At 57.2% G+C, this 27,434-nt stretch overlaps 1 protein-coding gene across 4 annotated transcripts; it reads left to right on the plus strand.

The window, feature by feature from the left end:
• The first annotated feature begins 144 nt into the window (after positions 1–144).
• On the plus strand, positions 145–17,293 carry HPN (hepsin). 4 transcript variants are annotated; one of them, XM_053211185.1, is made up of 13 exons: positions 145–326; positions 879–948; positions 6,646–6,747; positions 6,845–6,886; positions 11,991–12,120; positions 12,194–12,316; positions 12,429–12,469; positions 12,723–12,888; positions 12,978–13,168; positions 15,950–16,045; positions 16,239–16,381; positions 16,540–16,728; positions 16,947–17,293. In XM_053211185.1, exons 2-13 carry the CDS (start codon positions 933–935, stop codon positions 16,983–16,985), a joined length of 1,278 nt encoding a protein of 425 aa, XP_053067160.1. In that variant the 5' UTR covers positions 145–326; positions 879–932; the 3' UTR covers positions 16,986–17,293. The 4 variants fall into 4 exon arrangements, with proteins under 4 accessions (XP_053067160.1, XP_026900620.1, XP_053067159.1 ...); XM_027044819.2 differs by having other exon boundaries at positions 155–326; positions 16,564–16,728; XM_053211184.1 differs by lacking the exons at positions 145–326; positions 879–948; positions 6,646–6,747; positions 6,845–6,886 and adding an exon at positions 11,496–11,870.
• The last annotated feature ends 10,141 nt before the right edge of the window (positions 17,294–27,434 follow it).

A 27,434-nucleotide genomic window follows, 5' to 3' on the forward strand; every position in this document is an offset into this window, starting at 1 on the left:
CTGGCACACCTGGGCCCCCTCCAGGCCGGAAGGAGGCGATGCGGGGGCAGGCCGGCCAGGTCCAGCCCCTGCAAACCCTGCCCCACCAGCCAGGTGGCCGCCAGCGTTGCCGATCCCTCCGCCCTGCCCCTCCCCGCCCCTTCCCCCGCCTCCGGCCCAGCCCCCCTCCTCCTCAGGTGAGGCAGCCAGGCCTAGCAGGCCCCACGCCGCTGCCTCTGCCTCCGGGCCACCGCTGCTGCGGGGCCACCATGCTCCTGCCCAGGCCTGGAGACTGACCCGACAAGGGCACTATCTCTCAGCTCCGCCCCCACCTGCCGGACCCCAGGGTAAGGACCGGGGCCCTCAGTTCCAGGCCGGGACACGGGTACCCTCATCCTCACCCTACCTAGCGCCCACCTCCCAGTAGAGGGGCTCCCAGACGTCTCTCCAAGGACCTTGGAGCTCCAACCCCGTCTCCCTCAGACACAGGGATGGGGCCCCAGTCTCCGCCTCCCTCAGACCCGGGAGTCTGGGCTCCTATGCCCCTCCTCCCACATACCCAGCAGTTCAGAGCCCCCAAATGCCTTTTTCCCCAGGACCCAGGAGTTCAGGTCCCCAGCTCTCATCTACTCCCTCAGCCCTAGGAATTCAGACCTTCAGCCCACTCCTCACCAAGGCCCAGGCACGGGGGGCCCCCAACCCTGCAAATCAGGCGTCCCCTGGCTGCTGGTCAGACACTGACCCCATCCTTGAACCCGGCCCGATCTGCGTCCGTGATCACGGCGTGCTCTGGCCAGGGCCCAGTCCCTCCAGCCTCCCTGGATGGGCGCCTGGGACTGGGGGCACCGGGGCTGGGCTCGGCTCCCCCAGGCCCTGCCTCTCGGTTCATCTCCCCACAGGTCCCTCCCCGGCCCAGGAAGTCAGCCGGGGAATCATTAACAAGAGGCCGTGACATGGCGGAGAAAGAGGGTGAGTCCCCTTTTCCTTGAGTCCCAACCTTGGCTCTGCCTCGCGCCCCTCCCTCTGTGCTCTGTTCCCAGCCCTCCACCCCCTCAGAGCCCCCTTGCTCTGGCACCCCTCCTGGGCCCACCCCCAGCCCCTTATGAAGTCTCTTCCACCTGATTAACTATTAACCAAATTTTCTGTGGGGCTGTGCCACCACCCGCCTTCCCGCTACCCCATATGACCTGCCTGGCTCCATGCCTCAGTTTCCCCTCACACCCCAGTGATCTCTCAGCGAACCCTGGACCGTCTTCTCCTTGGGGCTAAGGTGGGAAGACCAGCTATCATGGTTAAGGACACAGACTCTGGAGCTAAACACACAGGCCTGTACTTGAACCTGCCACTTTTTTGCTGTGTGGTCTTGTACAACTGACATCCTTTCTCTGGGCTTCATTTTACCCCTGGGTCAAGCATGGATCCTAAAGCTACCAACCTACCTACCTGCCTATGTACGGGGGTTGTTGGGAGCTCGGAGCACACACAAGGCACCACTGTGGGGCTTAGCATGTGAGACACATGCCATGAACTGGAGCGGTTATGACAGAGGTCGGCCGACTTGGCATCCCCAGGACCCGAGACCCCCACCGATTCCAGACATTCCTCCCACCTCCCCGCACTGTGGGCAAAAGAGCAGAGAGAGGACTTTGGACTCGGCCAGGATGGATGGAGAGGGGAGAGGTCGCAGAGAAAGCACTCCAGGAACGATGGGGGAAAACACGTGCCCGAGTGGCTGGCACTGAAGGGCTCTTGGCAGGCCCCGGTGGGGGCTCCAAACAGCCCGCCTCTCCCTCAACCTCTTCCACGCTTGGGGGCCAGCTGGAGGGGCCCGATCAGGGGACGGCTTTTCCTGCCTGCCTCTCCAGTGGGGGCCGGCTCCCTCTCTTCCTCCTGCAACCAGGCTAGCTGAGTTTGGTCCCAGGTGGTGGCACTTTCTGGCTGGGAGGTCCCAGATTTATCCTCTCTTGTCCTCAAGCTTTCATCTGTAGAATGGAGATGATACGAAGGCACGCCTCACAGGGTGGCATGAGGGTCTGAATGGCACGCTCGGCAGGAAGGGCTGGCTGTGTTGGCTGAAACGATCAGTGTGGACACTGCCCTTGTGGGGTCTCAGCACAGTTGGCAGATCAAGCCCCAAGCCACACGGCTGTGGCCCAGAGCGAGCCCAGGCTCACAGTGGCTCAGGAGGGGGCACTTGTCCTGGCTGAGCAGGTGGGTGACAGAGCCTGGAACCTCAGGGACGGCATGTCTCCTGGGGTCCCCGGGCCCGGGGCCCATGTGTGAATGAACCGGGGAGAAAAGCAGGTCATGCCCAGAGGGGTGGCCGGAGAGGGTCTGGCTACAGAGAGAAGCAAGGCAGAGTGGGGCTCCAGTGCACCCCCGGGCAGCTCAAGCCGGTCCCGTCGCAGGGTCCTGCTGGCGGGGCTGGAGCTGGTGGTCAAACCTGGATACAGATGCTTAGAGGTTCTGGTGCTGCGCCGACTTGCTGGGTGACCCAGGGTAGGTGGCTGCGCCTCTCTGGGCCTCCTTTCCTCATCTGTACACTGGGGACGAGGATAATGATACCGTCCTTATTAACACCTGGTGCAAGGATGTAAGGGAAGTTCAGGACGGGGCTAGGACAGGGCTGAGAGCCATCCCTGCCTTGTGGCTGCTACATCTGTGTTACTTTGAAGTGCGCCCAAGGCAGGCTTCTTGGTGCTCCCTGGGGACTCAGAATTGGAGGAGGCGATACCTGGGCTGACACTCAGGACGAGTAGGGAATAGGTAGGGTGTCCCAGGCAGAGGGAAGAGCGGCTAAAGGCAGGGGCTGACAAGGCGCTGGGTGTGCAGTGGCACATGGGTAATTCGGCTATTTCTGGAGGTAATACCGGAAGTGGAGCTGGGGCAGCGGTGAGGTGAGCAAGCTGGAGCCACGTCTCTTAGGACTATTTCTGCTGAAGGGCTGGCTGATGCCTTGGCAGTGCTGGGTCTCTCCGCAAGATGGCGCTGGTGGTTAGTCTTCGTTTCTCTTATACTGACTTGTGTTTTACAAGTTCTGGGGCTTTGACTGCTCTTTGGAAACTATTGGGTGTCTGATAAAGAAAGCCCCATAAGACTCTCTGGGAATTTGGGGAAATATGTTCAATCCCCGAATCTCTAACAGCTGCACCACAGGGCTGAAGGTCTAAGACTCTGTCCTGGGGACACTGGGGAGCCATGGAGGGTTCTAGGTAAAGAAGGGACAGGATGGATTTTGTGTTTAGGAAGATCTTTGGGCTTCTGTGTGGAGGCTGGACTAGAAGGGAGGCTGAGCCCAGGTGGGGCTGGGAGCAGGGAAGGAGAGGGTGGACAGGAGATGCTCAGGAGGCCTGCAGGCTGTGAGCTGGCAAGCTGTGTGTGTGGCAGGGGGAAGCATCCTGCAGATGAGGGACAGTCCTGAGGATGAGAGCCTCTGACGGGACCTGGGGGTTGGGAGGACATTGAGGCCAGTGTCAGACCAGGAGGGTCCTGTGGGCGGGGACATCTACGAGGCTGCAGGACAGAAAAGGGAAACTGAGGCTGTGGAGGTGTGTGAGACAGATATGGGAGCAGGGGGCCTGAGTGGGGGGAGGCCATGTGCCACCCTATGGACCCCAGGTTTCAGGGAGTAAGAAGAGGGTCAGGGGATGGGGAAGGCCCCATTGGAAAAATGGAAGGAAAATCGGGCACGTGCCGTATCCCGGAGGCCAAAGGAGGGCCCTCCATTCAGGAAGTGGGAGCTGGGTAGGGTGAGGGCTGAGCCGCGAGCCTGAGTTTCAAGCCAAGGAACCAAAGATGTCACTTGTGAGGGTTTGCAGCCAAATGGTGGGGGCAGAAGACCTGAGGTAGGGCAGCCTTAGTGCCCTTGGGGGGCAGAGAGCAGTGCCTGCGGCAGAGGCTGGGCAGGCTGCCTCCCAGGCCCGGAGGCTCCCCTGCTTCCCGGGAATCAGGGCAAGGAGGCTGCCTCACGCCCACAGTGAGGACACTTCCTGCCTCCGCAAAGACGAGCTGTGAGGAGGCCTCTCACACAGGCGGACCCAGAGTGAAGACGCCTCCTGTCCCACCAGGGGCACCTGTTTTAGGGTTACTCGAAGTCCGCAGATCCAGAAGGCGTGGAAGGAGGTTCTTCCCACCCCAAGAGACACGGGGTGGCAGGCACACCAGAGCCTCTGGGCCGGGCCCAAAGCCCTGACAGGCACCTGAAAACAAAGGGACCAGGACCAGCCTCATGGCTGCAGGGAGTCAAGACCTCCCACCGGAACCAGGAAGATGGTTGGGGGCAGAGTCGCCGGTGGGCGGGCGTGGGCGGGAGGCCAGGGTTGGCCTGGCCCACTGTGGCCTCTTTGGAGGGAGGGAGTATTTGTTTTCTCATGCCTTGATGGGAACTGCTGGCTTCTCAAGTTCTTAAGACACCCAGACGCCGGCCGTCCCAGGAGGATCCTGGACCAGGCCTTGCTCCGTTCTGGGTGCTGGTCTGGCCCTGTGCCCACCAGCTGTACTACCACGACATGGAGGGGAGAGCTGGGAGCTCCTGCTGCCCTGGGGACGGCCTGCAGGTGCCAGGGACAGCTGGGCACACGCCAGGCCCTGCCAAAGGCATTTAGCAGCCCTGCATCTTCGGCCCTCCCACAATCCCTAGCAAAAGGGGTTGGCTCTTAATCCCCAGGGCCTCTGTCGCAGTGGAAATGAAACCCCCCTTCTCCTCAGGCTACTGGCCTCCCTAGTTGGTCCCAGCCTCGGTGCCTGCCTTCCCCCAAGCTCATGCCATTCTGGCCACATCAGTGGCCTCTCTCAAAGAGATCATATGCTTATTTTTGCCTCAAGGATTTTGCCTGTGCTGTTCCCTCAGCCCACAGCGCTCTTCCTTGAGATCTTTACATGGCTGGTGTCACCCTTCAGGTCTCTGCTCAAAAGTCCCCTCTTGGGGAGACCTTCCCTCAGCACCCTCCAGAGGCCACCTGCTGCCCTGACCTGCATTATTTCCTTCATAGACTTCGCCACAGTCTGGAAATGATCGAGTTTGCTTACTTGTTTATGTTTTCCCCTCAACCTTACACGTATGAGAATGTGAGCCCCACGAGAGCGAGCATCTCACCTGTTTTGTTTTGGGATGTGTCTCCTGAGCCTAGAATGGGGCCAGCTACAGTGGCTGCTCCAACAGGACAATGAATGAATAGAGCTCCATTTACCAATGAGAAAAGTGAGTCCCAGAGAGGTGAAGGGTATTGCCCAGGACCACACAGCTCTAATGATGTAAAAACATTTATTGAGAACTTGTTCTATGCCGGGCATTATAGCACGGGGAGAGGTAGCATGGCTTAGTGGTTCTACACTTGGGCCCCAGCACCAAACGTGCCCGGGGTTCAGGACTCAGCACTGCCTCTTGCTGGCTGAGTCACCCTGAGCATGTGACTCCACTTCTCTGAGCCTTAGTGCTTCCTGCTTGAAGAATGGGAACCATAATTGAAATGAGCCTGAGTAAGTGAATGCATTTAGAGCAGTGCTTGAGAAAATAAGCCTGTGATTAGAGTTTGGCTATTATTGAAGAGAACTTGAAAGTATTATTTTTAGGTGAGTGCTGGGAGGATGCCCATTAAATAGATGAGAAAGCTGAGGCTCAAAGAGGTGATGCCACCCGTCCAAGGTCCCAGGGAGGGAGGGGTAAGGCCGACATTTAAAATGTTTTTTTAATGTTTGTTTATTTATTTATTTATTTGTTTGTTTGTTTGTTTGTTTATAGCATGGATTCTTTAACTCTTTTTTTTTTTTTTAACATTTATTTATTTTTGAGACAGAGAGAGAGCATGAACAGGGGAGGGTCAGAGAAAGAGGGAGACACAGAATCTGAAACGGGCTCCAGGCTCTGAGCAGTCAGCACAGAGCCCAACGCGGGGCTCGAACCCACGGACCGCAAGATCATGACCTGAGCTGAAGTCGGCCGCTTAACCGACTGAGCCACCCAGGCGCCCCAATGTTTATTTATTTTTGAGAGAGAGACAGAGACAGACAGAGGGAGACGGAGCATGAGCGGGGGAGGGGCAGAGAGAGGGAGACCCAGAATCGGAAGCAGACTCCAGATTCCGAGCTGTCAGCACGGAGTAAGACCAATATTTCAAAGTGGGGCTTGCGAATTTTCAAACTTAGGTTCCTACCCTCCAGGGGCACATTTGACCTTGGAGCTGGGTCCTGCGGGAGAGGTCTGGCTTTGGGAGAATACCCAAGGACGGAGGGACTGGAACAGACTGGTGGTGAGGAAATGCCAAACAGGAGGGAAGTGAGCTGCCAAGGGGGCAAAGGTCAAGGGTCACAAGAACCTCTGAGAGAGTTATCAGAAGTGAGAGTTTCGAGAAAAGGGTGCAACACGATGAAGGAGATAGCAAAGTGCGGAAGCGCCTGTCATGTGTCACCGACACCGGGGAGGAAAGATCATTACGTGACAGGAGTGCGGCTGTCCTGGCCACGCCCCTTCCCAGCGGGAAGCCTTGTGGAGCTGGACACCTGGTTGTCCACGCTGTAGGGGAGGGACGGCCCTGAGAAACTGGGCCCAGGGCATGGCAGGCTCAGGCGTGCTAAGTTAGCCCTGGGGGCTAAGAGCTGGCTCCGTGCCCAGACCCTGCCGTGATGAGGACAGGCCTGGCGGTGGCTCCAGCACGGTGTCTGTTGCAGGTGGCCGGACTGTGCCATGCTGTTCCGGACCCAAGGTGGCAGCTCTCGCTGCGGGGACACTGCTGCTCCTGACGGCCATCGGGGCAGCATCCTGGGCCATTGGTGAGAGTGGCCCCTGGGCCTCTACCCTCCCCTGCCCCCTGCAGCCCCCCCCCTCCCCCCCGCCGCCTGCCTGCCCTCACCTCTACCTTCTCTGCAGTGACCTTTCTACTCAAGAGTGATCAGGAGCCGCTGTATCCGGGTGAGTAAAGCAGGCTGGGACCCTTTGGGAAGCCCTGGAGGACACATGTACCTGGTGGGAGCTCCAGAAAAAAGGTCCTGAGTGACTGCGGGAGCCTGTGCAGAGAAGTTAGCGATGTTGTGCCGTGTGGAGGGCCTGCTCTGGGCCAGGCACTGTTCTAAGCACTTCACTTGTCTCGTGTCTCTTAGACTCTAAGTGCATTACCCGCTTGGTGCATCGTGAAATTAAATTAGGGAGTTGAAAACCGCATTTTAAAAAATAGGTTAGATTAGAAAATACCACAGTGTACCTCTCTCCGTAAGAAAAAGTTTTGTTAATCTTCTGTTTTGGTTTTACGAGAGTGGTACTGCTTATCAGTCCGTTTTACAGATGGGGAAACTGAGGCTCGGAGCAACGCAATGATTCGCCCAGAAAGCACAGGTTCAGGGCTACGCTGTGATGTAAAATGTGTTCCTTACTGCGAGGCAAGGTCAAAACCTGTCTGAGGGGTGCCGTATGAATTCGGCGACCCATTCTAGTTCTTCTGGGGGGCGGCTGCTGTTATGACCCCCATTTACAGATGTGGAAAATGAGACCAGAGAGGGCACACAGCTGGTAGATGATGAGGCCAGGAATAGCTGTTAGACTTGCTAGAGCTGTGTCTGCAGGCAGCTGAGAATGAATGGCCACACTAATAATAGATACAGACACTAAATGTGGAATGAATGGATGAATTTTCCCAGATGCCAGCCCCAGGCTGCCATTCTGTGGCCCAGAGCAGCAGGAAGAAAGGGGAACTTAAGTGTCGGCATGTATTTTTCACTCCCGTGAGCCTTATCAATTCCATAAAGGGCTCTGCTCACGTCAAGAGAAGAAATGAAAATCCAGACAAGGGAAGCCTACGTCCATGTTGGTCATCATGTCAGCACTTGGCATTTACAGGTGCCAGGCGCAGGCCCCTGGGTTCTATGCTGTCAATTCATTAACCCTCCCCTAAAGCTCATTTTAATGTGGGGAGGCCGAGGCACAGAAAGGCCCAGTGATGTACTGCAGGTCTCAGAGCTAGTAAGCGGCAGGGTCTGGGATCTGAACCCAGGTAGCCTAGATCTGCTTTTGTGCAGAACAACTACACTCTGTTGTTTCTCGAGAAATAGCCAAGCAACTGGCCATAGTGACGGCTAACATCTGCCAGGCCCTGGCTGTAAATTTTGCACCATACCCTGTGAATTTGGAGCTGTTATCATCCCCATTTTTCAGATGGGGGAAACTGAGGCCCAGTGAAGTGAAGACCACACACCGAATAAGCGGCAGGACAGAGGGATCGTGCCCCTGCCGAAAACCCCTCCATAGCTCCCCACTGCCGCTGGGCTAAAATCTCAACCCGTTGCGGCTCCAAGGCTCCTGGGGTCCATCCCCCTCTTCCGCCCGCACCTCAAGCTTGCGTCTGGCACTCGCCAGGGTCCACTCTCATGAAGAACCCTCCCGGTCCCACAGTCTTTGCTTATCACCTCTTTCCAGCTCACACCTAGAAGCAGTTTCAAGGTTCCGCACCGTCACTCTGAGCTCTGGGGCCTCCTACCGGTACTGCCCCGCCTGAGTCCCAATAGCCTCATCTGTAAGCGGCGAGGGGCGCGGGGGAGAATGAGAGATGCAGGTCCTTGCAGTGCTTGGTTCTCAGCCACTTGGTAAATACTGCTTTTGTGTCTCACCTTCAGGCTTTAACGTTCCTGAGCAAGGCCTTCCTGCACCCCAGACCTCATGCTCCCCCCGACCCCACCACCATCCGTGTTGCCGCGGTAAAACTCTCCTCACACTGATAATTATGTACTTCTGGTGCATTTTAGGAGGGCAGGGGCATGTTGTTTGCTGTCCTAGACGGTGTCCTGCATCTAAGTCGGTGCTCAGGGAGTCTTTGCCTAAATGAATACACACAAGTTGCCAATGAACGACCTTGTTCTTGGCCTCCAGCTGGAAAGTAACCAGGCCGTGATTCAGACCGAGCTCCGGGCAACGTCAGCACTACTGCTCAAGTTATACTTGGGTTTTCCAAAACTGCTGGGAAATTACAAAACAAACAAACAAACAAACAAACAAAAACAGACGCAAAACTATATCCCCACCTCATTTTCCTGGCATTTTCACACCTCTAACTATATCACACAATTTAGTAAGCCAGCCAGGTGACCCGGAACACATTTTTTTTTTTTTTTTCAAATAACTCAAACAGGAATAAAGAGTTGAAAAGTGAGCAACGGTGGCACAGAACGTGGCTTCAAAAATAATTGGAGGGGGCATTTGATATTCCCTCCCCGCATCTCCCCCAACCCATATCCATAAAGCGATCATTTTTTCCCTAAGGCCTCAGCCTATCTGGAACACTTGGAAACTTTTCACCCCCAGCTGACGGTTTGAACCCCAAGTCTTGGTCTTGGAATGCGGGGTGGTGGGCGCCATCCAGCAGAGGCACCAGGCATCGCCTGCCCCCACCTCAGAGCAGGAGGCCATAATTAAGGCAGGACAGCCAGGAGGCTCTTAGTGCTAGCTGGGGGAAGTGTGCCCAGGGTGGGGCCGGTGAAAGTCCAGGTGAGACCCTCAGAAGCAGCAGTGAGTATGTAGGCTGGCAGGCCTGGGTTCAAATTCTTTGCTGGTTCTTAGCGGTAGGTTCCTGGGCAAGTATGTCCTCTCTGAGGCTCAGTTTCCCGATCTGCAAGATGGGCATAGAAGGGGTCTCTATACCCTAGGATGGTTGTGAGATTCAAAAGCCACCCCCCCTACTAGATATGACATAGCATAACATGGTCCAACCCACTGACGTCCCCCCGCTGTCACTGTTTGACCCTCAGAAGGGGAAGTGGCTGGACAGGCCGCCTAGGGCAACATTCACAGCTTGGGGTTTGGAGTGGCGAAGCCTGGGTGCGAACCCTCTCTGTTTCTCACTCACCCGGTGATGTTGGACAAGTCACCCCGTCTCTCTGAGCTTGGGGATCAAAATGGGGATCTCTGTGGCTTCCGGGTGGTGTGGCAAGGCCCTGCTGTTGGTGGTCAGGGAGAGCACGAGGCATAGTGCTGGGCACCTAGCAGGGTCTCAGCACGATCTTGTCCAGATCTGTGGGGCTATGGGAAGACCACTCGGCTTGGGTACGGCCTCGCTGGCTTCCTCCTGAGAGGTTGGCAAACTGAGTTTGCCCCAGATTTGGTTTCTTAGAATGTGCTCTGGAGCAGCAGCAATGCAGGAAGCTCGGGAGAAAAGGACCCAGGAGGTCACAGCTGGTCCTTCCCCAGACCTGCTCCCCCGGCCCCCTTCCCCATCCTGGTCAATGGCAGCTCCATCCTTCTATGGCTCAGGCCAAACACCGTGGAGTTGTCCTTGACCCCTGTCCTTCCTTCACAGCCACGTCCAGTCTGCCAGCAAACCCTGTCCCTGCGACCCAGGGTCTAAACCCTTCGCCCCCACCATCCCTGCCCTGGCCCAGCTTCCATCCACCCCCTCCTGGACACCACAGCAGCCCCTCCCCAGGTCCCCCGCTGCTCTGCTCCCGGCCCGCAGGCAGAGGGAGCCTGTGAACCGCCGAGTGGGGTCAGGGCCTCCCGGCTCAGAGCCTCCCCTGGCTGCCCCTCTCTTCGGGGAGAAGCAAAGTCCTGGTGTTGACCCAGCCTGCCTCCCAGCTCCTCTGCCTCTCGCTCACTCTGCTCCGGCCTCCTTGCTGGTCCTCCCCCACCGCACCCCCCACCAGCCTTGGGTTCTCTGTACTCGCAGGTCCTGTGGCCTAGTTCTCTGTTCCCTCACCTACCTTCGCAACTCTCTCCCCTCCTTCAGATCTACATTCACACTCCACCTCCTCAATGAAGCTCTCTCTGGAAAATGGCAGCTTCACCCTGCACGCCAGTACGCCCCTGCCTCTGTCAGCCTTGATTTGGCTCCCCGGCTCCTTTTGTGACACACCATCTATTTTACTCATGTGTCCCTTTCATTCCCCGTCTCACCTACTGGCCTTTGAGTTCCACAGAGCAGGGGTTTTGTCTGATTCGCTTACTGCTTTGGCAATTTGTCCACTGCCCAAAACAGAGCCTGGCCGTGCTGAGGGGTAAATGTAAATAAATACGCCTGAGGCCTGTGACCTGGCTTAGGTGTGAAAAGGGGTCCTCTGGCCGTATGGGGAGCAGCCTGGGAGGGGCTCAGAGGGCCTTCAGTTCTCAACACAACCGGCCCCAGACATGGGCTCTCTCCAGCCTTACTGGGTCTCCACCCCACCTCTTCTCACAGCCTGTGATGAGGTGTTTGGTTGAGTGACTTTTTTTCTGCTGTCTGTCTTCCCCACCCCTGGACTTGGGCTTGGTGAGGGCACAACCCAGGGCCGCCTAGGTCATCTTTGTGCCCCCAGCATCACCCCACACAGGACTGGGTACGGAGTATATGTCTGGCTAACCCTTATCTGGTGAATGAATGAGTGAATGAATGAATGAATGGATACTACTTGGAGAAGTACCATATGCATTTTAGTATATTCAAGGCTTGGACAAGTCGTGCAGAAAAGATAGCTTTTCTTTCTTTCCCTTTCTTTCTCTTTCTTTCTTTCTTTCTTTCTTTCTTTCTTTCTTTCTTTCTTTCTTTCTTTCAAAAAAACTATAGGGTCTCTAGATACTTGGGCAATCTGATGTGTCAAGGGTCTTCAGGCTGCAGAAGACAAAAAGAAAAAAGAAACAAACTGGTTAAACAGAAAGGGAAATGATGAACTTACTTCTCCAACAGTTCTGGGGGTCTGGCAAGCCTGGCTTCATCAAGGGGCAGATCTTGGCTTTCCTCCACGTTGGCTGAGTTTTCCCCTCCTGGGGGTAAAGATGGCCCCGGGAGATCCAGCCGCACACGCCCATCCTCTCTGGAGCTCGGTGGAAACCGCTTCCCTCTTCCCAAATGGCCAAGCAAAGGGTCAGACTAGCGGTGCCTGTGCAGCCGGCTCAGGCAGCCCGGCGGCCACAGGAAGGTCCCCGGGTTCCCAGCCCATAGGTGCGCCCCAGCTCCTATTGGCTCCGCGGAGACCCTGGCCTGGAGCCCCGCAGGGTCGGGCGGGCAAGCGGGTGGGCACAGCGGGGAGGTGACCCAGGCGGCCGTCCTGTCGCCCTGCAGTGCAGGTCAGCCCTGCCGACGCCCGGCTCATGGTGTTCGACGACACGGAGGGCACGTGGCGGCTGCTGTGCTCCTCACGCTCCAACGCCGGGGTGGCGGGCCTGGGCTGCGAGGACATGGGCTTCCTCAGGTAGCGGGCGGCCCTCGGGGGGTGGGCGGGCGGCGCGGGGCGGGAGGAGCAGGCCTGACCCCTGCCTGCCCAGGGCCCTGGGCCACTCGGAGCTGGACGTGCGGACGGCGGGCGCCAACGGCACGTCGGGCTTCTTCTGCGTGGACGAGGGGAGGCTGCCGCTGGCCCGGAGGCTGCTCGAGGTCATCTCCGTGTGGTGAGGAGGGCAGCGGGCAGGGGCGCCCACCCGCCCGCGGTCGGTGCCCTTTCTTCCGTCTTAATTGGCCTCTCTTTTTATTTCTGCCTCTGCCCCTGTCTTTCTCTCACAGTGACTGTCCCAGGGGCCGTTTCCTGGCTACTGTCTGCCAAGGTGAGACTCTGAAACTCAGAACCCTCTCCCTTAGGCCCTCCCCCCAAACCCAGAGCAGGGCCATGTCCCATCAGGCACCCTCCCCGCCCCCCGCCCCCCACACTGGCCATATCCAACCCTACAGGGATAGAGCTGTGTCCTCTCAGACTTCCTCAGGATGGCAGGACCTTGTCCCCATAGATCCCCAAGGATGGGGCTGTGTCCTGAGGTTCCAGGCCCTCCCGGGGCCCTCGTGACTCCGCCTCTCCCACAGATTGTGGCCGTCGGAAGCTGCCTGTGGATCGCATCGTGGGAGGCCGAGACACCAGCCTGGGCAGGTGGCCGTGGCAAGTCAGTCTTCGCTACGATGGAGCTCACCTCTGTGGAGGGTCCCTGCTCTCTGGAGACTGGGTGCTGACAGCTGCCCACTGCTTCCCTGAGTGAGCGTCCCGTAGCGCTGAGGGGGAGAGGCGACGTGGGACGGGCCGTGCCCAGGCAGCTGCCATCCTCCTCTCCTGTCCCCTGGCAGGCGGAACCGGGTCCTGTCCCGATGGCGGGTGTTTGCCGGAGCTGTGGCCCAGGCCTCCCCCCATGGCCTGCAGCTGGGGGTGCAGGCGGTGGTGTACCACGGGGGCTACCTCCCCTTTCGAGACCCCAACAGCGAGGAAAACAGCAATGACATCGCCCTGGTCCACCTGTCCAGCCCCCTGCCCCTCACGGGTAAGTCTGGAGATGAGCCTTGGCCTTGGGGACTCCAGAGGCTGGGAGGAGAGAGGACGGAGCCATAGGAATCCATGGGGGTAAGGGAAACGATCTTGACGGGCACGCGTCAGACAGGGACGACCTGGTGCAGCCACTTTGAAAAACCACCCGGCCGTTCCTCGAAAAGTCAAACATGGAGTTAGCATTGGGCGCAGCAAATTCCACCCCAGGGTACGTGCCCAGTAGAAGCGGAAACACATGTCCGCACAGAATCTCACACACAGATGTTCAAGGCAGCTCGGTTGACGACAAGCAAAAGATGACAACCCACACGTCTGACAAACGGATGAACAGAACGTGGTCCATCCACACACGGAAGGAGTGACAGGGTACCAACACAAGACACTCAGATGAGCCTTGAAAACACTGTGCAAAACCAAAGTCAGACACAGAAGGCCGCTCTGTGATCCCGTTAAAATGAAATTCCAGAATGGGCAGGTGTGGGGACAGAGAAAGATCGGTGGTTACCCGGGGGTAGGGGAGGTATGAGGTAGGGGCGAGGCTGGGGTGGGGAGACTGGGAGGGGATGAGTCAAGAACACAGGATCTCTTTTGTTCTGAAATGGATCGTCAGGCACCCAACTCTATGTGAACCCACTAAAAAGCCATTGACTCGTACACTCGAAGAGGGCGACCTGCATGGTGTGTGCATTACATCTCAAGAGAGCTGTTACCAACAAATATAGTTAAGATGAAATGAAGAGGGGCGCCCGGGTGGTTCAGTCGGTTGAGCGTCCGACTTCGGCTCAGGTCATGATCTCGTGGCTCGTGAGTTCCAGCCCCGCATCGGGCTCTTGTGCTGAGAGCTCAGAGTCTGGAGCCTGCTTCAGATTCTGTGTCTCCCTCTCTCTCTGCCCCTCCCCTGCTCACGATCTGTCTCTCCCTCTCTCTCAAAAATAAACATAAAAAAAAATTAAAATGAAAAAGATGAAATGAAGAAGGCTTTTAAAATAGATGAATCAGAGAGGGACTCAGAACTTAGCCCCTCTGCAGTTCTCTGGGGCATTTCCTTGCTGTCAGGGGGCAAGACTCCCCTTGGGGGCCAGGACGCTTCTCCAGGGCCTGCCTCTGGATTGAGAGCAGACCTTGGGCTTCCGCTTTCAGCAGGCCACAGTGTGGTGACACTAATCATAAAAACAATGGCCACGAGGTCGTAGTAATGACGACGATGAGCCTCCGTCAGGCAACGGTACAATGATAATGAAATAGTACAATTAGCCCCCACAGCAGCCTGGGGAGGGTGGGTCCTCCTCTGATCCTTCGTTCCCACGTGGGGAAAGATCCCGACACAGAGAAGGGAACTCTGCTCCAAAGTCCCGCAGCTGGAAAAATGGCAAAGATCTGAGCCAAGCCTGCCTGGCGTGGGAATCTGTGCGTGTAACCCCCAGGCTGTGCTGTGGGACTGTTTTGTGGTTTCTAGTATACTTATTTTTATGCCTATTTTCTTTTGAATGATCCGTGTTATTGGTTTTCCCATCGAAGGGGATGGTGCACATTTTGCTTTTTTCTTTCGTATTTATTTTCGAGAGAGAGAGAGAGAGAGAGAGCATGCACCAGTGGGGGACAGAGAGGGGGAGAGATCCAAATTGGGCTCCACGCTGACGGCACGGAGCATGTGGGACTTGAACCCACAAACCATGAGATCGTGACCTGATCTCATGATCAGATCTCATCACCTGATCGTGACCAGGTGCCCCAGATACACGTTTTTTTTTTTTTAAAAACAAAGCCTTGTCTTTGGGGGTTACAAATACTGAAGTAAAGAAGTGTCCGTGGAAGCACAGGAGGAGGGGGTGGGAGTGGCTTCGGTTCGAGACACGGGGCCGAGGGGGTAACAGCATAGGATTTGGGGTCAGATTCCGGGGCTTGCCGTCTATGTGATCTTGAGTGTGTGGCTTCACCTCTGTCTGTGCCTCAGTTTCCCTGATCCATTAAATGACCGCCTAGGGTTTTTGAGACGATTAAAAGGGGAATGTGAGTAAATGAGCGATGGCAGCACACAGTGAGCACCCAGTTCGTGTGAGCAGTCACCGCTTTTGTCGTTTATTACTGTGACTCATTCATGTGAGCATTTCCTATGTGTCAGGTGGGCTGCTCAGTGCTTCGCCAGTTTCTCACCACACCCTCTGGGGGAAAAGATTATTCTGTCCATTTTATAGCGTAGAGCTCCGAGGCTCAGGCCCGTGAAGTCACCAGCAGGGAGCAGACAAACCCTCTGTGCGTGTTGTGCCCGGCACAAGGACATCGCATCTCAGGGGCACCATTGTCACTGTTGTGGGCGTAGACCTGTGTATCTACTGTGATGATTTTCTGGCAGTTGGAAGTCAAGTATGTAAAGATAGGGATGCCTTTTCCTACTTCTCACAAAGGCACCCTCTCGGCAGGGGCTGGCCCTGTGGGCCGGGGTTAAGAACACCGGCTCCGGAATCAGGCCGACCTGGGTTCCAGTTCTAGCTCTGTCAATGAGTCGTTATGAGACTCTGGACAAGTGACTGGGCTTCATGTCCCTCCTCTGGAAATGGGCTAACGGTGCCCCTCCCCTCCCCCCGGGCTGATGGGAGTTTGGAGGATACGGGAAAGCGCCTCGTACACGGTTAACTCAGCTGATGGCAACTCTTCCCGTGGTTATTTTAAAAGAACCGAGGAAAGGGTGTACTGGGGCGCTTGAGGCCGCCGGACAGGGGTTTGGTACAAGGTGGGCCAGGCTGGCAGAGGCTGGACCGCATGGTCTCTCTCACAGAATACATCCAGCCCGTGTGCCTCCCGGCTGCCGGCCAGGCCCTGGTGGATGGCAAGATCTGTACCGTAACCGGCTGGGGCAACACACAGTACTACGGTGAGTCCCATCCTCTGTCTGCGGAGCCGCCGTCAGGGAGACTGAGCTGGGCTGGGGAAAAGCAGTCCGGCTGGTCGAATGCTTCTGGGCCCCGGGGCACAGGGATGCTGAGGAGCCCGGGCGGGGGGCACCAGGAGGGAAGGGGGCCGCGCACGCTCCCCAGCCTTGGCCAGCCTTGCCCGCACACCCCCAGGCCAACAGGCTGGGGTACTCCAGGAGGCCCGAGTCCCCATAATCAGCAACGATGTCTGCAACGGCCCTGATTTCTACGCGAACCAGATCAAGCCCAAGATGTTCTGTGCCGGTTACCCTGAGGGTGGCATCGACGCCTGCCAGGTGAGGGACTGTGTGGGGTAGCCCCTAGCCCCTGCCACTCCGGGGATGGAGACCCAGGGCAGGGGGCGGTCGGGCTCCCTATCTCAGGCCCAGGGGGCTCTGTGGCCACAGCCGCTGGCCATTCAAGAGGGCCTCCTGGATGCCCTCTCGGCCTCCAGCCAGGCCTCCCTTCCCCCCACCAGGGTGACAGCGGTGGCCCCTTCGTGTGTGAGGATAGCATCTCTCGGACGCCACGTTGGCGGCTGTGTGGCATCGTGAGCTGGGGCACCGGCTGTGCCCTGGCCCAGAAGCCAGGTGTCTACACCAAAGTCAGTGACTTCCGGGAGTGGATCTTCCAGGCCATAAAGGTGAACGTTGGGCCCAGATGGGAGCCAGAGGGCGGGAGTGTTTGGGACTCTAATGGGGAAAAGGGAGAAGGCGGGGTTTTCTGGAAACCTATGCTCAGGCCTAGAAGAGGGCGGCCTAGGGAACAGATGGATTTCAGAGGGCTTCTGGGGAGGGGAGGGGAGCTGTGGGACTGGGGAAACCTCTCAGTCCTCAGAAGCCCCCAGTTGTCTTTCCCCAGACTCACTCCGAAGCCAGCGGCATGGTGACCCAGCTCTGACCTGCGGCTTCTCCTTGATGTGCACGCCTCCAGGGCCCAAGTTCGCCTAGGTGGCTCCAGCCCCACCTGGTGGGGTTCACCCTGGGCCTGGAATGGGACATTTTTCTTCTTGGGCTGAGCCCACAGGTCCAAGGATACCCTCCCTCCAGGCTCCTCTCTTCCACAGTGGCGGGCCCACTCAGCCCTGGGACCACCCGAGCCTCACCCTCCTGACCCCCATGTAAATATTGTTCTGCCACCTGGGGACCCCCATCTAGGTGCCCCTGATGACAGGATGCTCTTTAAATAATAAAGATGGTTTTGATTAATGCGGCCTCTGAGTTTGCAAATGGAAACAGCGATGAGGACATTTGTGGGGGAGGGAAGAGAGAAGTTAGGGACTGGCACAAATCAGGCAGGGAGCATTATCCTCCAGTCCCCACTGGCTTAAGAGAAAAAAAAAAATAATTGGTTCACTTAACTGAAACTGCCCTGGAGCAATCGGCTTCAGGTACTGTTGGATCCAGCTGCTCATATACTTTTTTATCGGGACTGTGACTCATTTCTTCTCTCACATCTACTTTTCTCCATGCCAGCTTTATTTCCAAGAAGACTACACTACAACCAGAGACAGAGATGTCCCCCCCCTTCAACCCAAACACAAGGCTTATCTTCACGGACCACTTAGCAGCCCCAGTGGAAAGGGAATTCTTAACCAGTAGCTACAGCAAGGTCCAGGCCTGGCTCTCTCTGGACAGATTCGGGTCATATCCTCATCCCTCATCAAATCACTGTGCACGTAGTGCATGGAGTCAGGAAGGTTGACCCTCAAGAACTATATGACTTGAGTATAGGGGGTTCCCCAATGGAAAATGGGGCGCTTTTTCTAAAAACATGATGTGGATACCCAGTGGGGGAAAAAAGATATTCATCATAGGCCAACACAGGAAACTGGGTCCCTGTAGCATGGAGACAGGAGTGCCAGGCCCTGTGAGCAGAACCTGAGACAACCACCCCTTCCTTGGTCTGGGCTGGAGGTCGGGTCCCAGCTTCCCCGGGTTCCCTAGAGCATCTGCAGATCTCTTGGAGGCCTGCCGGCCACTAGGGGGTGCTGCTGCCCCTAAACTGGGAGAAATCAAGTGTTTTCTGCCCTGGTCTCATCCATGTGTTGCTGACAACCAGCTGGTCTGCAGGAAAATGCTCATGGGTGCCTGCTTCCCATGACTTTCGGTGATAAAAATTATGTGTTGTCCATCCGAGCAATTTCCTAAAACATAAATAGACACAGGAAAGTGCCTTTGGATAACTGAGCGTTTGGAAAATGCTCCGAGCCTCACTCCCTGGATACCAAACCCTTAGTGTGGTTGATCCCCACCATCGCTTTGTCCTTTGGGAGCACCTCAGCCCCACCCGACCCCCTCCTCCCGTCTCATCCGCAAGCTCCAGGCAGGTTTTCCAAATGTCCGCATGTGAACGGACCATCCTACCCATCCCATCTGGGACTCGACTTGCACATCGTGAACATAAATTTTCTTTTGTAATTAGCTGAAAAATGACCCGTACGTGTGTTTTATGAAGCTCAGGGCTTCTGAGAGAACATGGCCCACCGTAGGGGTCCTGAGCGGGTGGAGCCAAGTCCTGGAGGAGCTTACCCTGGCAGGAGGGGCTGGGCAGAGCAGACATGACCTTGCTCCGCAAGGGACTGAAGAGGGCACGGCCTGCCCTGGGGCTCTGAGGGGACACAGCCCTGCTCTAGCGGATCTAGTGGACGTCTGGGCATTAAAAGCCGATAGCAGGTGTACTGGAAACATGCCAGCCATGGGGCGGCGCTGGCTTCTGCGACCATTATTGCGCCCACTCACTCAGTAGCCATTTACCAGTTTCCTTTGTTTGCTGAGGGTCGGTGAGCCTCAGTTTCTCCTCTTGTCCCCACCCACCTCGCCCCCTCCCCAAGGAGCCACGCAGATATGAGAAAACTAATGACAACACAGGACTGTTTTGATGTTCTGCTGAGGTCTTGGTCTTCAGAAAAGTCGAAGATCAGCACTCTTATTTCCGTGTCATTGGCACGCATCTCCGAGCCAGAACTACTCGGCCCACCGGGTGCAACCCTATCCGGGACACAAGCAGGGGTTTGCGCTCATAGACTTTTTATCTGAACATTCGCTTTCAAATATAGAAAAGCCTTCTGGATGACTTGGGGTGGAAAGCCCCGCGTGTGGTTTGTAAGCTGGCTTCCTCCCCGTCCAGCGGAAGGAGGAACGTACAGTCTTCCACAACAGCTCTCTTACAAGGAAAATGCCACCCTGATTAACAATGATTGCAATGATCGGAAATAATCACTGTGAACGTTCAAGGCGTGGTGGGAGTAGGGAGCGGATTTTAGTTTCTGCAGAAGAAGTAATACTATTTAAATGCGTCAGCTATTAAGTGAGCAGCTGTTCCCGTCTTCTTGCTGCATAACAAAACACCCCAACCATCGCGGGGGGGTTAAATAGCAACCATCTCGTCGTGCTAGTGGAGTCCGTGGTTCAGAAGGTCTAACGGGAACAGCAGGGACAGCTTGTTTCTGCTCCGTGACGTCCAGACCCTCAGCTGGAAGATCTATGGGAAGGAAGGAGTGGGTGGACAGAGACTGGACTAGGAGAGCTACTTTATTCCCATGTCTGGTGCCGGGGCTGGAACAGCTCAGAGGTTAGGCTCAGCTATCAGCTCGCTGGCCTCTGAGCATGGCCGCCCCAGGACACTTGGACTTCCCAGGTGTCTCGGGCTCCACAGTGAGCCTTTCCACAAACACTGCCTCTTACACCTCAGCCTCCCCTCTGCTCGACTCAGTTGGCCGAAGCCATCACAAACCTATCCAGACTCAGAAGAGCAGAGAGAGACCGACCCCAACTCTCAGTCCGTTGATAGAATTCGGGACCCGCATTCTAGAACCGCCACAGAAACTTATTGACCGGAGGAGCATGTTGGCAGCTGACAAAGTGGGGAAATTATCCCTCCCTGAAGTGTTCAACCTGAAAGATTTGCCTGTTGTGATTGTGGAAAATAAGGCCGTGACAGCAAGAAATGTTTAATACATATTCAGATTTGCTTTTACGTCTCAAAAGTTTGTCCTAGGATGGTGGTATTCAGCTTTGGGCATACCTTGATTTGATTGATTTATTTAAAAGTTTTTTTTAAATGTTTATTTTTGAGAGAGAGAGCATGAGTGGGGGAGGTGCAGAGAGAGAGAGAGAGAGAGAGAGAGAGAGACAAAGGATCTGAAGTGGGTTCCATGCTGACAGCACAGAGCCCGATGCAGGGCTCGAACTCACAAACTGTGAGATCACGACCTGAGCCGGACGAAGTCGGATGCTCAACCGACTAAGCCACCCAGGTGCCCTGGCCATATCTTGATTTTCATGCTCAGCCAGTCAGCATTTGCCCAGAATGTCTATTTGGTGCACTTGTACATAATAATAATTTTTTATAATAATAAGTGTATGTATGAATATTTTTTAGCACTTATGTCTGGGTGCTTCCAAGGGTTTTATGTATGTTCTCTCATTATTTCCTCAAAGTCAGACATTTGAGTGTGGATTTCTTAATTTGTATTATTTCTTCCTTCCTTCCTTCCTTCATTCATTCGACTAGTATTTATTGAGCACGTATTACGTGCCAAACAAGCGCGATTCTAAGCACTGAGGACACAACTGGAGACCAGACAAAACCCTGCTCTTCTGGGGGTGTCTTGGGGGAGGCAGGCCAGCAACAAATACCACTGGTCCCACTTGTATTATTATTTTATTTAGATCATGTCTTTCTGCTTCTTCTTTTTGTCTTTCTCTTTTTCCAACTTAGCCTTGACTTTAGTGGCGATATTTCTAAAACTGTAGGTTTCATATGGCAGTGGCACATTTTTTTCAACATAAATACAAAATATTAGATTGAAAAATATGAGTAAAATAATAACCAATGCTTCCTCACTTTCTCCTATGCACTCCCAGAATTCCTGCACGGACTGCAGCCCAGGAGCCACACGTTGGGAAATGCTGGCTTAATCCTCGTACAAGCCAGGAGGCAGGGGCTGTGGGGTTTGACCTTCTACTAGGTGGTGCATTTGAGGGGACAAAGCTGGGAATGTGACCAGAAGTGGCCCCACTCCCAGCACCCCCCCCCCCACCATTGACCAGGCCTAGACACTGCTCCCAGGGGGTCCCCTGGGCCCCATGCTGGGGTGTTCTGGGGACATAGATGGGAGGCCTTAACCGAGATTCCTCAGAGGGGGGGAAGGTGAGGGGTCCACTCATATCAGGGCCTGTATAAGCACCCCTCTGTCCCACCTGGTTTGACCAGGTGAAGGCTGGCTTGGATTTGGGGCGTTACAGCAGTGTCCCAGGGACCCCCCACTTTGACAATGGGGTCCCCACTGCCTAACTCAGAACCTCCCCTGCCAGGCAGCCCCCACCGGTCTCCAAGGTACACAGCACGAGCCCCCTTTGCTGGTTGCTCATTCACCCCTCCAGGTGCACCTCTCCTTCGGCCGGTATGTCCCCCAGTCATGCTCCCAAATGCTCAACTGAGATTTTCTACCACAGAATCCCCCATCATTCTCTGCAGACGCCCCCTGTGGGCCCCGTGTCGGGCCTGCAGCCGCTCCATCTCCCCAGGTGCACATCTTGACCGCTCTGTCCGCACCTGCTGGCTCCGGTCCCGGGAGGCTGCGAGACGGTCTGTAACCCACTGCCGGTGGGGTCCAGGGAAGGAGAGGCCCCTGCATCGTCAGCTCCCCAGGCAGCAGAGCTCCAGTTCTCTGTCTGCGGATCGCTTGACTCATGCCGAGGCCTGCTAATGGAGTGGGGAGCCCCTCCTGCACCCTGGGGCCTGGGGCAACCCTGCTCCCGGGGAGGGCCTGGAAACCATCTTGTCTGCTCTCCTTGCCCCACCCCCACCTACAGGCCTGGCCCAGCCCCGGCCAGACCCGATGAGGACCAGGATCCCTGGGAGCTTCCTAGGCCTGCTGGGTCCATGAAACATGGATAGCAGAACTGACAGTCCCCCCAGCCCCACCTCGGCCCCCTCCCGGGCCCCCACCTCAGCCCTGGGGATAGATAAGCCATTGCAGCCACCCAGTACACGAGGCCACCATGGGGATGCTCTGGCTGCTGCTGGTGGGCAGGGGGCAGTGAGGGCTCTGGAGGTAGGTCAGCTGTGGCAGGTGGACCCCAGCTTTTGGCCGAACCCCCTTCCCCTCAGTCGTGCAGAGCCAGGTGACCTGGAGCGAGGCGATCAGAGGTGAGGCGGGACATGCTCCCAATCTGGTGAGCCCTGCCCTTGGGGACTGAGGGCCCCCATGTCATGAGGGACATGAGGGGACATGACCCTTCCCTGGGAGTTCTGAGAGGTCACGATGTCCCCAGCCTTGCCCCTGCACCCCTATGGGCTGAAGCATGGAGATGAGGCCCTCCCTGCAGAGGACAGATGATGGCTTCTCTGAGGTCATGCACAGGACGGCCAGTGTGAGTGCCCTGACCCCTGACCACAGGTCCCTGACTGATCCTGTCTATATCTGCTCCTTTCCTCTGTCCTTCTGGGCCCGGGGCCCTGTCCCTCCAATCCCTGACCTGATGACAATCCCCAGCCCAACTCTTCCTTTCCCGCCTCCCCCAGGTCTGCCTCGATGGGCTGGTGTCCTCTGGGGAGGCTGTGGCCCTGTTCCCACCTGAGGCATTTCCCTGGGAGTTGGGCCAGGCCTTTGTGGCCCCGTCCTGGGCAGATGGGTCCACGTCGAGTCAGGGCTGTGTATGTTGCAGAATCACAGGCAGAGTTACTATAGCGGGCCCCCAAGATCTGGCCTACGCCTTCCCCAACGTGTCTCCCAGCCCAGGAGCCCTGCTCGTGGCCACCTGGGACCTGATTCCCTTTTCTGGGGATGGATGGAGGTGAGGATGGGGGAGGGGAGAAGGGCCCAGGCTGGGGCTCTCTGGCCCCACCCCCAGGGGAAAGAGTCTGATTTCTGGCAAGTGGGAGACAGAGACAGAGGGCGAAAGCAAGAGATAAAAATGAGAGGGACATGGGGAGAGATGGAGAGAGAGAGGAGAAGCAGAGACACAGTGAGAGAGAGAAAATGAGAGGCAGAGAGATGGAAAGACACAGACTGGGAGAGGGATAGAGAAGGAAGGAGAGAGAGAGCAAGAGCAGGGAGACAGAGAGTGAGAAAAGGTGAAAGATAGATGGTTGGGGGAAGGGAGGGTTGAGGCAAAAAGAGAGATAGAAAAATAGAGAAGGAGGGTTGGCGAGAGGGAGGCCCACGTGGACAGGGGACTGGGACAGGGGGGAGCCAGGAAGAAGCCAGCTCCGTGGGGCAGATGGAGCCCAGCTGAGGAGCCGGGCTGTAGGCCGCACTCCCCCCTGCAGGTGAACACCTTCCAGGTGGTGCTCCATGGCCAGCGGTGCCTCACGGGCACTATTTCTCTACAAGGACATCCAGTAGGCCGTGGGTGTGGCCAGCGGTGGGAGCCCCACGATGGCCCGGGGTGGGGGGGTTGGGCATGGCTGCCCACGTGGGTGGGGAACCAACAGCGGCTGCCCAGGGTCCTCAGGGTGAGGAAATGGCCTGGCTGACCCTGTCCCGAATCCCACACCACGTGGGCTTCGACAGTGGCCAGCAGAGGGACTGTTTCACCATCCCAGGATCCGGGACCCCCGACATCCCGTCGGTGGCAGACAGCAGCAATGTGGCCTCCCCGGGTACTGGGCCTGCCGCCCCGACACCTCTGTGGTCCCCGATGGCTGTGCCTACAGTGGTGAGGCGGTGGGGGCTCTTATCCCAGACCTGCCTGCTCCCGGGTCCAAGCCCACGGGCACCAGGAGCCCGAGGCCGCAGCCCTCTCCTCTTCCAGGACCAGGGGTCCACACCCCCCACCCATTCCATTCTCCAATCCAGGAGTCAGGGTGACCCTGTCCTGTCCTCTCTCAGGACCTGGAGTCCAGGCCCCAGCCCCACTCTCTCCACAGTCCAGTTCCTGCCTCTCTGTGCCTCTTTCTGGAACAGTAATGCCTGTAGCCATCGGTGCCACCGTGTGCGGGAAGGCCGGGTGCACTGCCGGCTGAAGCGGGCAGGTCGGCAAAGCGCATGTGCACAGCCCTTCCCTCGCCAGCCCCTCCTGCCACCTGGGTGCCCTCCCCCCCCCCCCCCCCACCGGGCCGTCTACACACACTGCTGAGAAGCAGCCGAGCTCCCGCCCTGTCAGGCTGTCCTGGCCCTGCTTTCCTGGCGTCCACGTCCGTGTGGAAGTGGGGCGGGTGGTCCATGGGACCCTCGTGGGGCGGGTGGTCCACGGCCAGGACGTGGTGGTGAGATCCCGAGGCCCAACAGGACATGGGCTGGTGAATGAGTGAGGCTGGGGGCTGGGCAAGGAGTGGAGCAAGGAGGGGCACCCAGGGAGCCACAGGCACAGTGGGAAAATGGGCATCACAGGGACTGACTGTCAAAGAGCCTGGCAGGCAGGCAGCGAGCCGCAGGGTGACAGGCAGGCCGAGAGGGAGAGTGATGAGAAGACAGACCGTCAGGCAGACGGATGGGCAGGTGGACCAAGAGAGTGTCAGACTGACGGAAAAACGGAAAGCCGGAATGATACTGGGCCGAAGGAAGCAGTGGTGAGATGGAAGTCGGGGAGACAGACGGACAGGTGGACGAACGGTGGGCGGATGGCGAATCGCACGGCGGACTCTCCCGAGGCAGACAGAGGGTCACGGGAGACGTGGAGCCTCCCAGGGTTGGGTCCTCACCACAGGCCTCTCGTGGCCCCTCCCGAGGGGCAGCCCTCCAAGGCCTCAGCTTCACCCCTACTCACCGCCACTTTCCTTGTTGCACAAGCCAGTCTCTGGCTGCCCCTGAGTCTAGCCACTGGCCGGCCTCACTGGCCATCCAGCCCACGGACCCACTGACCCTACTGCTGCTTCCCCGCGCCCTTCCTTCTCCGGTTCCGGGCTCTGTCTGTGACTCCGGCCGGCCGGCACCCTCCCCTCCCTCCCGCTCATCAGGCAAACCCCACTTCAGAAGGCTCCCCTGTCCTCTTGCACTCGCCCCTGGGCCGGCTTCACATCTGTGATCGTGAACTTGAGGGGCCACCTGCCCAGCTCCCGGCTACCCTCACTTGCCTCTCCTGGATGAGCACTCACACCTCCTTTCCCGAACCCCACTCTCAGCTACGCTGCCACAGTCTCGCCTCCTGTTTCTCTGGGAAACACAGTGGGAACCCTCTGGGGCCCCCTCTGAGTCCCAGCAGCTGTGGTGACGGTGGCCTTGGTCCCTGACTAAGCTCCATCCCTGCGACTGTTCCCGGGTCTCACCCAGAGATCCTTCTGTTCTCTCGCCTCTGCGTCGATGGTTCTCGAAGTGGGGTCCCCAGACCGCAGCATGAGCAACACCTGGGGACTTGTTGACATGGGAGCTCTTGGGTCCCACCCTGGGCCACCACTCCGTGGGGCCCAGCAGTCTGTTTCAGCTAGACTTTGGGGACTCTGATGCACACTGGTCTGAGTCTACCCACAGTTTGCCCCTTTCTGCTGGATCCTTCTCACCTTGTTCCAACGGGCTGCGATTTGTCCCACCTGCCTAGGGGCACCTAGGTGACTCAGTCGGTTGAGCCTCTGACCTCAGCTCAGGTCGTTATCTCACAGTTCGTGGGTTCGAGCCCCGCGTCAGGCTCTGTGCTGACGGTGTGGAGCCTGCTTGGGATTCTCTCTCCCTTTCTCTCTGCCCCTACCTCTCCCCACTCCAAAATAAATAAACGTTAAAAATTTTCTTTACGTTTGTTAAAAAAAACCCAAACAAACCTGCCTTGATCCCTCAGCCCCTCCAGCAATTGCCCCCTGCCTTCAAAACCCTTTAGAGCAAAACCCCCCACAGGGTTACCTGTGCTCAGTGCCTCTGATCCCTCCCCTTCCATTCTGTGAAGCTTCTCTGCTCGGGCTTCTGTCCGCCTTCAAGCTCACACCAGCCAGACTGGTCCTGATGAGCGCCCCCGTCCCCCCAGCGGCCCATCCTCAGCCCACATCCTGCTTGGCCATCCGTGGCTTGAGACACCCCAACCCTTCCCTCCTCCCTGAAGCACTTTCTCCCTGCGTCCAGGACCCCAAGCTCCTGGTTCTCCTCCCACCTTCCGGCAGTCACCACCCGGACGCCCACTGAGTGCCTGCCCGGGACTCAGCCCAGCCTCCTCTTTGCCCACCTGCACCTACTCCCCAGAGCGACGCTTTCACATGGTCTGCTGTTAACGTCCACGCCTCCCCCAGAAGTGAACCTGCTGAGGTCCCCTGAACCCGGGCTGTGTCCTGTCCCACAGCTGGAAGGGTGTCTGCTTCCTCCGCCCCCTCTGTCCCTGAGGCTGGGCCTGCTGTCCACGCACGGTACTCAGTCACCCACCTGGCCACGGGCGCCAGCCTTGAACTGTGGATCCAGGATGTGCGCCTGGAACTTGTGGGACCTGAAGCTGAGGTCGCTGTCGCAGGGGGGGGGGGGTCGTGTGGGCCCAAGGCCTTGACCCCCCCTGGAAACACCCCAGCTGGAGCCTGGGCTGTTCCAGGCCAGCTGACAGGAGGTGGGACGCTGCAGCTCCGAATGGTCCAGACGCCCAGCCCAAAGGAAGGCTACGTATGCAGGCCCCAGGGCCTGTGGCAGCTCTCAGAGCTGACAGGCCCCTTTGCAGCCTGTGCCTCGACCTCTGTGGGCCCATTCGTGGACAGCTGTGTGGAGAAGCAGTGTGCAGCCAACGGGAGCCTGGCTGTCAGGCTCTGGGTGCCCTTGCCTGGGCCTGTCAAACTATTTTTTTTTTAATTTTTTTTTTTAACGTTTATTTACTTTTGAGACAGAGAGAGACAGAGCATGAATGGGGGAGGGTCAGAGAGAGAGAGGGAGACACAGAATCTGAAACAGGCTCCAGGCTCTGAGCTGTCAGCACAGAGCCCGACGCGGGGCTCGAACTCACGAACCGTGAGATCATGACCTGAGCCGAAGTCAGACGCTTAACCGACTGAGCCACCCAGGCGCCCCTGGGCCTGTCAAACTACTGACATCCCTGGGGGTGCCTGGTGTTGTCCTGGCTTTGGTGGTGAGTTGGAGGGAGATAGTGAAGAGGAGGGTGGGCGCTGTGTCTAGAACTACTGTGTACAGTCGCACAGGCTGTGCACTGCACAGAAACATCTGTTCTTGCTTTGGGGTCTGAGAGGACACAACCCTACTCCGTATGCGTGTGCGTGTGCGTGTGGGTGTACATGTTGGGGTGGTTCTGAGGAAAACACAGTACTGGGACTCTGAGGGGTCTTGACCCTGACCTGAGTCAGAGTGAGGGGTGAGGAGAATGCTTTGAATCCAACGCTTGATGCTGATTTCTCTCTATCTCTCCTTACCGCAGAACAATCCTGCTCTGAAAACGGCCTCTGGCAGACACATGTCGGTGTCTGTGAGGCAAGCTGCCCCTGTAC

The sequence above is a fragment of the Acinonyx jubatus genome, chromosome E2 (genome assembly GCF_027475565.1).
Source record: "Acinonyx jubatus isolate Ajub_Pintada_27869175 chromosome E2, VMU_Ajub_asm_v1.0, whole genome shotgun sequence".
NCBI lineage: Eukaryota > Metazoa > Chordata > Mammalia > Carnivora > Felidae > Acinonyx > Acinonyx jubatus.